The sequence below is a fragment of the Rhincodon typus genome, chromosome 9, assembly GCF_021869965.1.
Source record: "Rhincodon typus isolate 14 chromosome 9, sRhiTyp1.1, whole genome shotgun sequence".
NCBI lineage: Eukaryota > Metazoa > Chordata > Chondrichthyes > Orectolobiformes > Rhincodontidae > Rhincodon > Rhincodon typus.
In genome coordinates this window covers 67,577,791-67,592,049 of record NC_063340.1, presented here as the reverse complement: position 1 = coordinate 67,592,049, position 14,259 = coordinate 67,577,791, and the positions used below count along the sequence as shown (strand labels likewise).

General features: G+C 41.0%; 1 protein-coding gene across 2 annotated transcripts in view; it reads right to left on the bottom strand.

Moving 5' to 3' along the window:
* Positions 1-14,259, bottom strand: part of LOC109921860 (tetratricopeptide repeat protein 7A-like) — a 298,546-nt gene that overhangs the window by 173,949 nt on the left and 110,338 nt on the right. For both annotated transcript variants that reach the window (XM_048601437.1, XM_048601438.1), the window contains exon 11: positions 10,207-10,311. In XM_048601437.1, the coding sequence (XP_048457394.1) occupies positions 10,207-10,311 (105 nt within the window). The remainder of the gene's footprint in view (positions 1-10,206; positions 10,312-14,259) is intronic.

Here is a 14,259-nt window from a genome sequence, read left to right as displayed (position 1 = left end):
TGTGTTCTCATGTCCTTTGAAGAGTCAAACTGCAGACACTGTGGAGGCCCCAAGCTTCTCCAACCAACTCTCACTACACTAGAAAATGCCAGTTAATGGGTTCTTTGATGGCGTTAATTAGCATTCTACTGCTGCAGGTGAGTTACCGTCCAGACATGCTGCTCAACTCTTGAGGAAAGTGCCCAGAGGCAAGGACATATTGAGGAACTAGCCCAATACTTTGTTCCTGAATTTCCGTGGCCCCTACCCCAAAACAGCGTTCATGGAGTCAGGAAAATTCCATATAAAGAATTAGTACACTCTTCTATGCAAGCTAAAATATGTTCAAAATAGGGAGAAGTGCCTAAAAAAAGAGCTCAATAGTAACTGAAGTAAATTAGCAAATGAAATATGAGTGAAAAATATACAACTGCTTAGACTAAAACACAGTAAATGCTGTGTAAAAATGAAAGAGACAGAATGGGATAAAATCATCAAAATGTCTCACTCAAAGTGGGAGCTGGCCAACACCAATAACTTGCAAGGAATTTTACTGCATTTCATTATTCTATTAAAATATGAATTAACTTAAAATAGCTAGTGGTTTGAATGGAAAACGCCAAGATATTATTTACTTGTACCTTCTGCTCATCAATAATTCAAATATTAGCTTTTCTTATCCAAGTTTACTTACCATGTCATCATGCTGTGGATTAGTCTGCAATACATTTATTTATTCTCCTATTTCCGTATTCAAAACTGAGCTAGGTTGAATGGTTAAAAAGATACTTCCTTTCATTCATCCATCAGTGTTCCTGGTCTCCTTTCGGTGGCATGCCACCTGTAACCAAGAGATCCATAAATCCTACATTCTCTATGTATGAGGTGCTCATATGTATCCTGCTCACTTTGTAACATGCTTCTACTCCAGCTCTAGAGAATGAAGCTGCAGATTGATTAGTTTCCATGGCAACCCTTTGTAGCAGAGTAAATTCTTTGAATTCACAAAACACAACACACAATGTATTACACCCTAGGGGGTCTGGGGCTCTATAAATGAGATAGCTTCATTTTATTCTTTTGACCCCCAAAAGCTCTCCGAAGGCACCGCGCACAGAAATGGGGAAGCCTGATTGACTTTAAAATATTAAAAGTCTCTTCCCAGAAGTGCAGTGTCACTTCCAATACTTCAGTACCTTGCACTCAGATGTCAATCCTATACCCAGACAGTGAGTATCACCATACTGATCCCATTCCTGACCCCACAAATGGACCCTTTACAACCGCATTTGCTGGAGATCTAGACAAAGAATTCCAGATAATGTACAAGATGTGTTTGAAATCACGTAATCTAGATGAAATGAAACAGCTCTACTGTGGTAACAAGGTGCAGAGCTGGATGAACACAGCAGGCCAAGCAGCATCATAGGAGCAGAAAGGCTGACGTTTCGGGCCTAGACCCTTTATGATGGTTTGCTTTTGAGGTTTTCCATTTCAGCTGCAATGCAGTCAAATGGGGATTCCAAGCAAGAATTCCCTGGGAAATACATAATGCAACACTGCATTAACAAGGCTGCTTTTCAGTCCATTCAAAGCAAGGCAGAATGTACTGCTGTATCAATTTCGTCAATGACTCAAACACTGTACCTCAATTGTTAAAAAAAACAATAAGAGCAGTATATGCTGGAACTATAGTTCAGGATGAGCAATAGCTGAGAATGCAAGGTTTTAAGAGGAATCTTTTATCACATTTGATACAGTAATGCTGAATACATTCTTCTTTAAAATTAAAGGAGACAGCAGAAGAAGAAGCAAGGGTTATAAAAGCTACTTTTCAGATTTGAAAATTGGCTGATGCCGTATTTCCTCCCATCAACTTTGTTTAAAATTAATTCTAGCAAAGGGATTTCTGCACCCTCACTGCCCCAGCACTGGTGACAAGTGCAGACCGAAAGATTGGCCATTTTTCTTTCTCGGATACTAAAACAGTTTACTGTGCATTTCCCAGATTAACTGGTCTTACTTCTGACTTACATCGTTTCTAGGTTTTATTTTTAAAAAAAATCACCCTTTGAACATCCAGTGCAGACTGAATGAAAAAATCGCACCAAAAACAGAGCTGCTTTGAATATTTAGTGAAGCTGGAATAATTGGAAGCTGTTAAATGAAGGAGTAAAAAAGAACATTTATGCTTTAAAAAAAAAATCAACATTTTTAAGTAATGTATCCAGAACACGAGTATGACTTTCTGAGGACATGGGTTTGAATCCTTCCATAGCACATAGCGAAACCTGAATTCAATAAAAGAAAGCTAACCCTAGTGGTGACCATGCAAAGGCCCCATCTGATTCACAAATGTTCTTCAGGGTAGAAAATCTGCCACTCTTACCTAGTCTGGTCTAATTGCAACTCCAGAAACATAGCAATGTGGTTGACTCCTAACTGCAATAAATGCTGCCCGAGCCAGCAGTGCCAATGTCCCATAAAATAATTTTTAAAATATATTTTTAAGTTTAAAGGTGAAGCATAAAATATAACAATTATTCTGGCATATTCCGTTTGGCTGATCTCTGAGCAAGTGCCAGGCCTCAATGAGATCACTGATGATATAAAACTCAACTGTTCCATGAAGAGAAATTAGCATTTCAAAACCAAAGCAGCAACACATCTCTCTGCCCAACACATAACGAATGCCAAACTGCAGATTAACTATCACAGTGTCAGCATTTATTGCCATTTGTCATCCATTTTCAACTTTATTTAAAAATTGTATTTTATTCTAGTAATTAATCTCCATTAATCTGCCAGTTTCTCAATTTCTTTTAAAAAAAACACTATTAAAAGTGTTTATTTATATATAACTGAAAAGTCAGCACAAGCTGCTTTCCTTCTGGAGAAAACAGCAAATGATTTCAATCGGGGCTTTCAAGGACAAAGCATGACGAATCAGCAAAATCATGTAAGATCTCATCAACCTGTATGCAAACAACCTGAAAACTATACAAAATAAAAACCAAAAGAACTGCGGATGCTGTAAATCAGGAACAAAAACAAAGTTGCTGGAAAAGCTCAGCAGGTCTGGCAGCATCCGTGGAGGAGAAAACAGAGTTAACGTTTCGGGTCTGGTGACCCTTCCTCAGAACTGATGGTGGCTGGGAAAACGTCAGTTTATATGCAGAAAATAGGGAGGTGGGTGGGGTAGGGAGTAAATGATAGGATAGAGCCCAAAGAGAGAGAAAGACAGTTGGACAGACAAAGGAGTTGCTAACGATCAGGCTGGGAGGGTGAATAGTTGTTAATGGGGACTGTTAGTGACTAACAACAGGGGGTGTGTAGTGGCAGGCTATGTGGTAACAAGGCCTGGTGTGTGGGGTGGGGGGCTGGGACATGGGAGAGTTTAGGCCCTAAAATTATTGAACTCAATGTTGAGTCCGGAGGGCTGTAGGGTCCCCAAGCGGAAAATGAGGTGTTGTTCCTCCAGCTTGCGCTGGGCTTCACTGGAACACTGTAGCAAGCCAGAGACAGAGATGTTGGCCAGGGAGCAAGGTGGTGCATTGAAGTGGCAGGCAACAGGTAGTTCAGGGTCTTTTTTGCGAACAGAATGTAGATGTTCTGCGAGGCGGTCACCAAGTCTACGTTTCGTTTCCCCAATGTAGAGGAGACCACATTGTGAGCAGTGAATGCAGTAGACTAGATTCTTGGAAGTGCAGGTGAAGTGTTGCTTCACCTGGAAGGTATGTTTGGGCCACTATACAATTATACTATACTATACAAACTATACAATTTAGCAGATCTGTTTTAAATTCCTTGTGGTGATACTTTACTTGCACACCCATTCATCTCCAAACCTGTGCAACAATGTCATTACTCAAAGTTCTCAGGGACAATCTCAAATGTCACATCCAAGTTGAGCTGAAGTATCCTTTCAGCTTAATTTCAGCTCTCATTGAAACCCCCAAAATGTATCACGTAATACTTGTTGCTGTTGTTAAAACTGTAGGCAAGCTGTCTATAGCCACCATAATCTATAAAGATGGTGCAAGCACAGCTAATGGAAAGACGCCGAGAGAAATCAATGCGGTTTTTGGGGTTGGGGGTAAATCAGCTTGGAGAGTGGAGTCCCCTGCTTCATCCCTGATTCAATCAAAGGTGGGAATGCTTGTGGATGGTTCAATGCCAATTGGAGGTACCCAAGTGGATAATCCTTTCATTATTCATATGGAGTGTGGTGTCTCTTGCTGGATCAGCATTTCTTGCCCATCCCTAGTTGCCCTCGAGAAGGTGGCAGTGATTTGCCTTCTTGAACTGCTGCAGCCCACATGCTGTAGATTGACCCACAATGCCATCAGAGGGGGAATCCAAGATTTTGATCCAGTGACACTGAAGGAACAGTAATATATTTCCGAGTTAGGATGGTTAGTGGCTTGGAGTGGAACTTGCAGATGATGTTCTCATGCATCTTCTGCCCTTATCCTTCTAGGTGGCAGGGTTCATGAGTTCGGAAGGTGCTGTCTACAAAAACAGTCTTTTTACAGAAAAAAAACACAATTAAGTACAATTAAAGTTCAATGTTGCCATAGGTGATCCAATGTTGTCATCCATGGATTCCACCCCAGAATCCTTGAACCTAGGAAGGACCTGTCAATGGCCAGTTATACTGTAATATACAGGAGGTCTTTCGCAGAAGAAGATCATATGGGGTGAGAACTTTGTCTTTGGGATTAAATTCCACATACTTTTTTTTAAAACTAAACAAAACAGAGATTGCATAGAAGGTTAAAACACTACTACCCCTTCACTTCTCAGTTGAGTTCAAGTTTAGCGCAGACTGGTTGGATGTAACCATCCCAACAGCTGTAAGATTCAAATTTAAAATGTATACAAACACTTTTCTTAAATATTCATTGACAGGTTGGGGGTGTCACTGACCAGGCCAGCATTTATTGTCCATCCCCAGTTGCCCTGAAGGCAGTTAAGAGTCAATTATATTGTTGTGGGTCTAGAGTCATGTGTAGGCCAGACCAGATAAGGATGACAGTTTCCTTTCTTAAAGGACATTAGTCAACTAAAAGGGTTTTTCTGACAATTGACAATGGATTTGTGGCTATCCTTATACTCTTAATTGCAAACTTTAAATAAACTCAAATTCCACCATCTGCTGTGGCGGGTTTCGGAACCAGGTCCCCAGAACTTTACCTGGGTCTCTGGATTAACAATCCAGTGATAATACCTCCAGGCTGTCACTTCCCCTGAAATTCCTAAAAAACTCTCCAGTTCAACCATATCACATTAGTCCTCCCTGAACTGAAGTCTTAATCCCACATAGTTCCTTCAGCCCAATTCCTTCAAACACCTATGCTTAAAAATTGAAATGAGCTGGAATCTTGAAGGGACCTGAACAATGTGAACTATGACGAGAGATGTAGCAGAATTTCATGAGAAGCTCAATGAGGCCTATCCTGACATTGAGAACAACTCGTTGCAATTTCTAACTAAGTTCCCAGCATCGTGGCAAGATTCTGACTGGGTAGCGGTGAGTTACCTAATAAAGAGGATTATTGCTTCTAAGAGACCTTATTAACTGCACATCTCACCCCATTAACATGTACTTCCTATCATAACACATATCACAAGCAAAGTAGATGCCAAGAATTCTCAACATCTCGCCGCTGCCTGTGAAGAGCTACCATGTTGGTCATCACATAACAGCATCTCAAGATACAATCCACGGGTACTGGCCACACGTACCTCTCGTCCATAGACATTGTTATCCAATAATTTCCAATCCCTCAGGATCTTTACTGAAAGGATGCTGCATGGACACTTTAGGCATTAGGGCGGGAACGCAAGTCAAGAATTGCACGTCTCAGGGCTGCTGGAGGCTGTCATGGTACCTACCCGGATACTATCAGCATCTCTGCCTTTCCTATTAGCATGGCCACACAACCAAGCAGTTTGCCTTGCTGGTCAACTGCCCTTAGTCAAAAGGACATACATCTCATATGTGGCACCATGCCGCGTCAATCTCAAACCTGCACCAACTGCAAATAGCTTACACATCAACATACTGCATTTGCAAGAAGCAAGCCACCATGTCTCAAAAGTTTCAGGCCAATAATCCTCACCAAATCCATGATGGATGGATATTCAGAGGTTCCCAGCAGGGTAAGTCAAGGGCAGACCCCCATTCCAGTCCAGGCAATTGGACATGCTCAGGTGTCTGGTCAAAGTGTCCTCAGTCAGGGGTCCATATCTTTACAGTCTAGGAAGTAGGGCATGATATGACCTGTAGGTCTACAGCAGCCTGTCCAGAGGGGTAGGGCTACTGCAGTTGGGAAGACGTGGAGATATCAGTCAATGGTCTCAGGCAGCGAGGTCACCCAAATGGGTGGGTCAAGTCAATCCGTCAGATCTATTCAAAGAAACTAGGGGAAAGGGATTGAGGGGTACAAAAGGTCTATTCCCAAGAGGGAAGGAAAGAGTCAGGAACCTATTTCTGGGTATAGGGGCTGAATGGTGGGGGGAACTTGGGGATGACAATTGTGAAGGTGGGTAACTAACTTTCTAAGGGTGTGATATGGTAAGTCATGGCTGGGAACAGGTCATGCAGGACAGGGATTCATCCATGGTCAGGAGAACCCTGATTTCAAACTGGGATGCAACAGAAACAGTGCATGGCAACACCCTGCATGATCACTTCATTGCCAAAGGTTGAGGGGAGGGTGGATGAAACTGTCTATACTGATCATGGAGTGAAGTAGACGGTGGTCTGCACTGCAGTTGTCAGCTCTGTCACAGCACAGTGGTCTTTGCAGCCCCTCACTTGGATGATGACATCATGGGCAGATGCCTGTTCTTCAAGTGAGGGTGTTGCTATGAGATCTTGTATCTGTTTTTGTGATGGAATAAAGTGTCGGCCATGTTCAATGCCCATTCTCTAGGCATTTTGTGAGGTGCAGAAATTCCATACCTGTTGGCTTTCTCTAATACCTCTCTGTTGATTACATCTCCCCAGAGGTCTGTGGCCTTTGTAACACTCTGGCAGTGAAGTCACCAGGGACGATCAGCTCATTGGGACACGTGCCAGGGTGTGTGTTTGAGGTTGCTGGAAAATTATTCTATTCCTCCTTGTCTGTAGCATTCACCCATAAGGCATATGCACTGAAAGCTGTAATGCACAGGTTCTTGGTGAAGGTGACCCAAGTGGCCATGTGGCATTCTTTCACCTTCAATGGGAGATTCTGAGATGGCCAACTAGTTCATTTTTTTAATGGCTTGTTGAGTTGGTGCTCTTGGATTTACTGTTACAGAAGGTGTAACCTCCACCTTGCTCCTTGAGCTGGCCTTTCACTGCCCACCAGGTCTTGCTTAGGGCAATGATATCAATGTTGAAATGTCAGACCTCCCTGCCAACAATGGCAGTACACTGTTCCAGTCTTCACTATTGGAATTGTTCATGAGGGTCTGATGTTCCAGATTCTGAAATTCATTTTGAAGGAAGATGTCTGTGCATGAACTCTTTTAACATGGGATGGTCATTACACGCCAGCTATTACACAGGATTGATGGGATTTTACAGGCATTAAAGTATAGATTTGTTAGAAGCAAGCACTAAAGTGACAAGTATACCCTGTGTTTTATATTACATTTGCATCTTCTAAAGAGGCTCGGTGGTAACATTTAGCTGAGGAAAAGAAATTCATGAAAATTCTATCTTCTAAAGGCATTGACTACAGCAAGGTGAAGATCCAGGCACTAATTACCGTCTAGTATCTCACATAAGTAATCATTTTTCACAGGTGATCAAAGTCAGTGAATATTGTTAGGCTATTTCACAATGGAACATTATTCTGTCTCCATCCAGTGCTTATCTCATGCAACTTAAAGCAATTATCACTACCTAGTTATTGCAAGTAATCACCCTGATGACCTTCTCCAATCTACAACGCCACTCCAACAACAACAACTAAAACATAATACAGGAATCAAGACTTTAACAAAAAGGGCATGAATTTGCCAGCTCCCAAGTGGCAAGCTAGGAAGCAGGATTACCTATAAATGGTGCCAGATCATTGTGCTAACAGTTCAGCAGCTCACTAACCAGAGGCAGGCAGGCTGCCAATTTGAATAATTATAGGCTGCACTGAGGTCTATACTCCTGTTTGCATGAAGAGGGTCTCTTGGAGCTCCCAAGGTGCCTGAGGCTACTGGGGTGAAGGTGGAGAAAAGCATCCAAATACGTGCCATTTAGCCCCCTTAGCCTGCTCCAACATTTAATAATCTGATCTGATTGTAATCTCAATTCCACATTCCTGGCTATACCGAAAACCTTTCATCCACTTTCTGAACAAGAATCTGTCTAGCTCCGCTGTACAAATATTTAAAGACTCTGCTTCCACTATATAAACTCCATTGAGTGCAAGCCTAGCCTAACCAACCTGTCAGCATAAGTCAACCCATCTATTCCAAATATCAATCTGATAAACCTTTTCTGATCTGCTTGTAACATCTCTCCTTAAATAAAGAGACCAATGCTGTGCTCAATAGTCCAGATGTGGTCTCACCAATGCCCTGTATAACTGAAGCATAACCTACATATCTTCCCCTCCGCTCACAATAAACAACAACATTGCTTTGATTTTTCTAATTACTTGCTGGAGGTGAGTTACTCGCCACAGAATTCCTAGCCTCTGACCTGCTCTTGTAGCCACAGTGTGTATGTGGCAAGTCCATTTCAGTTTCTGGTCAATGATAATTAGCACAACATCTCTAATCCATAAAAAGGTTCTGCACTAAGGTTGGTATGGTAACAACTAATTACTTTTCGAATAGATCTACAAAATGACTCTTTCACTCCCTGTTACCAAATATCACAATGAGAATTGATCCCAAATAGTAATTATCCAGTCTCTAGTCCCAAAAGTTTTTAACACGATTGCACATTTGAAAGATCTGACAAAGAATACGAAAGTAGTAATTCTCCCTGAAAATTTCAGGAGAAGGCTCAGAACTGCAGCTGCTGTTTGATTACACCACAGAAACTTTATTAGACGCTGTACTGGCCAATGCAGATGCTGTCAGTAATAATTAACCTTCCCGACTCCAGCTATCACCTCTGCAGCAATGCTGATATGCCCATTTAAGTCTGCCTGTACTATAAACGATTAAAATAGATGAAATGCTGACTATATATTCAGCTGAGAGCCTCACAATCCATTGCGGGCAGAGGAAAAATGGCAATCTGCCAAGTTTTTAAGAAGCACATGTTTGATTTTCTCCTTTAGCACTTCCAGCTAAACTGCTTACTGGCTAGAGACCATAAAAATGATTAGGAAGGGGGCTCGGTACAAAGTGAAATAGCCAGATAAGTTTTTTTTAAAAAAAGCAAAAATCTGTGCAACATTGTGATCAATTATGTGCAAAATTTGCATTCCAATCAAATACTCCAACACAACAACAATTTCTGTTGATTGTTGCTGTTCCTTCACGTTTCTCCTTCATTCCATTAGGCCCATTCCTCTTAGTACATAAAATTCATGGCAACACCTCAATGTCTTCACGTTTCTTCCCTGTCCTCTTTTGAACAGCATGCCAATGCACTAAGAAACCTGTCATAATTCTTTACCTGAAAGAGTTCTTGATCAATATCATAATTATCAAAACATGAGGTATCTAATCCTTTAAGAAATCCAAAAGGTTGTGCGTCATTTGAACTGTCATAGACATTCGTCATCCTTTAATTAGCAGGGAGGAGGAGGGTGGATTAGCGCAAGTGAATAACTGCAATAACATTCACAAGAAAATTAAGGTAAAATTCCCCAATTATCAAAAAATAACAAAGGGATGCTCACAAAATCAGTTTTGGAAGCTATAAATAGACCTCTTGATGATGCCCTCATGATGTTCAGGCAGATGCACTGTTTAACAGCAAAGTGTGATGAGGGAAGCAACAGATTGCGCAAACAACGCACGTTTACTTCATTAATAGCTTTTGGTGGATTTCTTGTTGCTTAGCTCAGAGAAAATCAGCACATTGTAAATTTCCTTCCGAGAAGATTTGTGATACTGTAGCAATGATCTTCTGCAGTTGCTCAAACTACGATGCCCTATCCAGTCAGAGAAATATGCGGTTGCTTCAGTCATTATGTCACAGAATAGTGATGCTGTACACAACATATAGCTTAACTTCTGGTCCTAGCTACTGAAATGAAATATAAGTGCACTTACCCAGTGTATAGGTCCAAGGCAGACCTTGGCAGCCATGAGTGGTATACTTGGATCACTGGGTTGGAGATTTGCACATTCTCTAAGAGCGGACACAGCCCAAGTTGACTGAAAATTAAAAAGATGATTCAACATTACTTCTTACTTGAGAACACATTTTGTTTACCTTCAGAATAATTGAGTTTCACATGAATCAGAGATGCATACCATGATCTCCAAAGAAACTGCAATGTTTGAAAAAGAAATTTGAATTTCCAATTAATAGCTGAAAGGATAACACAAAATTTCACCTTTTAAAGCTTTTATTGTAACAAACAAATTAAAGGCATTACTGACTAAACAATTTGTAGACAACTTATACTTTAAAGTAAAGAACTTTCCCTTTGTTTTTAACACAACCAACACACCAACTTCACAGGTAGGCTTGACGTGCCTTAATTGATCATCAGATTGCCCAGAGCTATTCCAGAATAATTCTAAAATACTGAACCTTTACTCTTGATCCTTCCTTTTCCTAGCCTGAAACTTTTAACCAACTACTATCTTTCACAGTGAGGGATTTTCATGGCGATCCTCTCTCTCTACTGCAAGCCAGGCAAATCTTCCAGCCTTAGAATATTTAGGAATCCTTCCCCTCTCAAAACAAATTTCCATGTCAGTATGAATCATATGGCCCTTGTATCCAAGTAGAAATGCCAATTAGATATCCTGGAGATGCCAACTTTCTCTTATCTTGCAAGTAAATGGCATTTAAAGCATAACGTTTTATAACTCAACATTCTCAACATCTTGTAACTTTGAAGACTAGCAATCTAACCAATGAAAATACAGATGTTGCTGCCATCATACTGAAGTATGACCACCCAAAATCTCTTTCTAACAAAACCCCAACCTGGGTCTACATGTATTCTTTTAACAGCCATGCCCCTTTGGCCTGTTGTTAGGAAGACTTTGAAACAGGTCAAATGGACCCTTTCAACTAACTCTAAATTAAAGGCAGTGACCCAACAGATAACTATCCTACAAGCTTCACAACTGTAAGAAATAATTAAAATGCAGCATGCAAAACTAGCATTAATAACCACCATGAAAACATTGGCATTGTGCATTCACAACAAATCATTTTGAAATAACTGCACAGAGGCCAGTACACCATCACTAAGTAACTCTATTTATATGTGCACAGTACACAGGCTGTAGCCTGCCAGCTCGGAGTCAATCCCTGAATTCAGGAAATTCTGAATCCCCTCCTTACGTTGGTCAGCCACGGCTTCCTGATTGGCCCAGGTTAACAACCCCAAAGAAAGATCTTGTAGTCAACAAGATCCACTTGGTTCCAATCACTACACATTTCCTGTGTAAAATATTTATTATAAAACTAATATTGAGCCAGAAAGGGAATTAAAAGAGACAGGTTAGCCATTCTATAGTTAATATCTCTCATTCTTAGTGATTAGGTTTCCTTCTTTAATATTCATTCCTCTCTTAAAGGAAAGCCATTAAGATAGAGGCCACTCATGGCGGATGATATTTCAGAAGCAAAAGCCCAACTTTGGCACGCCTCACCCAATGATCACTCAATACTTGTAGGCATAAGCAATTAGCATCAGCACACTATTCAATTATGTATTGGGGACAGGGAGTCTGGGAAATATAGCCATCTTCATCTGATATCCATAAAAATTCCAAAGGTAGCAATGATTTGGCAATCAGGAAATTGAGCTCTAGATGGTTTTTACTCTGGGACACTGAAAGTAACTTTAACATCTCTGTCCTACCTAGGGCAAAATTAGCGAAGTCAGACCCAATGTTAGGACATATAGTTGATCTACCACCAAGTCATCAAGGTGCCTTTGCTTTCTCTGGCATGCTTTAAATTCAAGTGCAATGTTGAGCTTATATCACCAAGGGTAGGCTTTGAAAACCAAAAGGAATCATTTATAACCTGATATTTTACTCATCAATCTCCTTTGATAATTTCAGTATCAGGTTCACAAAAATGCAATAAAAAGTTGTTTACACAGGTTCCTCAGAGATGCACTCATTGCTTGCCAAAATTACAGCAGGAATTAGGACAGCCGTTGTGGTAATTTGGAATCTGTTTCCTTCCATTAACTGCTCTGGAATATTTGTTTGCACAGAAATTGTTGAAGACATCATTGGATCAGCAAACTAGGAGCCGTCACTGCCCCTGACAGTTGAATTAAACATGCATAAATTGCCATGATTTACCCAGCAGCACTCCATTTTAACCACAGAGTTATTGATGCTCTGAGGAATAGCACTGACTGTTCCAAGGCAGGTTCACAAGCAACATCATCAACAAAGCATTTACCATTCAAATGACTATATTCCAAAACTTAGGTAAAAGTGACAGGCAGAAAATGATAGACTGCTAGTGTTTAATTATAACTCATTAAAATGGTTTGACTTTTATAAATGAGATAATGGTGACATTTAAAATGTAAACAGTCATTTGTACCAGAGATTTTTCTCCCAATTGGGGCCATTTGATTGATGTAGAATTAAATAAATATGAAAAGTTAGCCCTTAAACAAAAACATCTGATCAGCTATCCAGTTCAGGTTGAAGAATGAAATCATAGAACGATACAAACGTAAAATCACTACAGTGTGGAAACAGACCATTCGGCCCATTGAATCCACACTGATCTTCTAAAGAACATTCCACCCAGATCCACCCTCCTACCCTATCCCTGTAAACCTGCATTTCCCATGGCTAATCCACCTAGCCTGCACATCCCTAGACACTTTGGGCAAATTAGCATGGCCAATTCACCTAACCTCCACATCTTTGAAATGATTACAGAGTGACACATCCTTCAATCTACAACAGCTACCATAAACTGTGGCTCCTTTTATTCATTCATTCATGGGATATGGGTATTGCTGGCTCAGCCGGCACTGATTCTCTGTCTACTTGCCCTCAAGGTGGTGGTGAGTTGCTTTCCTGAACCATTGTAGCCCAGTTGGTATAGATACCCTCCCCACAATGTGTTGCAAAGGGAATTCCAGGGTTTTGAAGGAACTGCAATGCATTTCCAAGTCAGGACGGTGTGTGGCTGGAGGGGGAATTTGCAGATGGTGGTGCTCCATGTATCTGCTGCAGTCATGGGTTTGGAAGTTGTGGTCTAAGGAAGCTTTGCAAATTTCTGCAATGCATCTTGTAGATGGTACACACTGCCACCACTGTACATGGGTGATGAAGGGAATAAATGTGGACGGTTGGATTGGGATCGCAGTTTGTCCTGGATGGTATTGAGTTTTCGGATTGTTTTTGGAGCTGCAACATTCCAGGAATATGGAGAGTATTCCATCACAGTCCTTCGTAGATGGTAGACAGGCTTTTCTGAGACAGAAGGTTAAGTCACGTGTCACAGAATTCTTTGATTATGGCCTCTTATATCCACAGCATTTATATGGCTGATCTAGTTCAGTTTCTGGATAATGGTTACATCAGAAATGCTCACAGTGGGGATTCAGTGATAGTTATGCAACAGAACATCAAGGACAATGGTTAGGTTCTCTTGTTGTTTGAGATGGCCATTGCATTTGTGTGGCATGAAAGTTACTTGCCACTATCAGCCCAAGCTGGAATGTTGTCTAAGTTGCTGCACATGAACCCAAGCTGTTTCAGTATCTAAGATGTTGCAAATGGTGTTGAATATTATGCAATCATCAGGCAACATCCCAACTGGTGATCTTATGATAGAGAAAAGGTCATTGATGCAGCAGCTGAAGTTAGTTGGGCCTAAGACACTGCCCTCAGCAACAACTGCAGTGATGTCTTGGAGCTGAGGTGATCGATTTCCAACAACCACAGCGATCTTCCTTTGTGGTGGTTTTTTCTCCCCAACCAGTCAAGAGTGCTCCCCCAACACCTACCTTCATTGAGTCCAACTTACTCTCATTTTGTTGGAGCTCCTTGAGACCATACTCAGTCAAACATTACCTTGACATCAAGGGTAATCACTCTTACCTTACCAAATAAAAACCAAAAGAACTGTGGACGTTGTAAATCAAGAACAAAAACAAA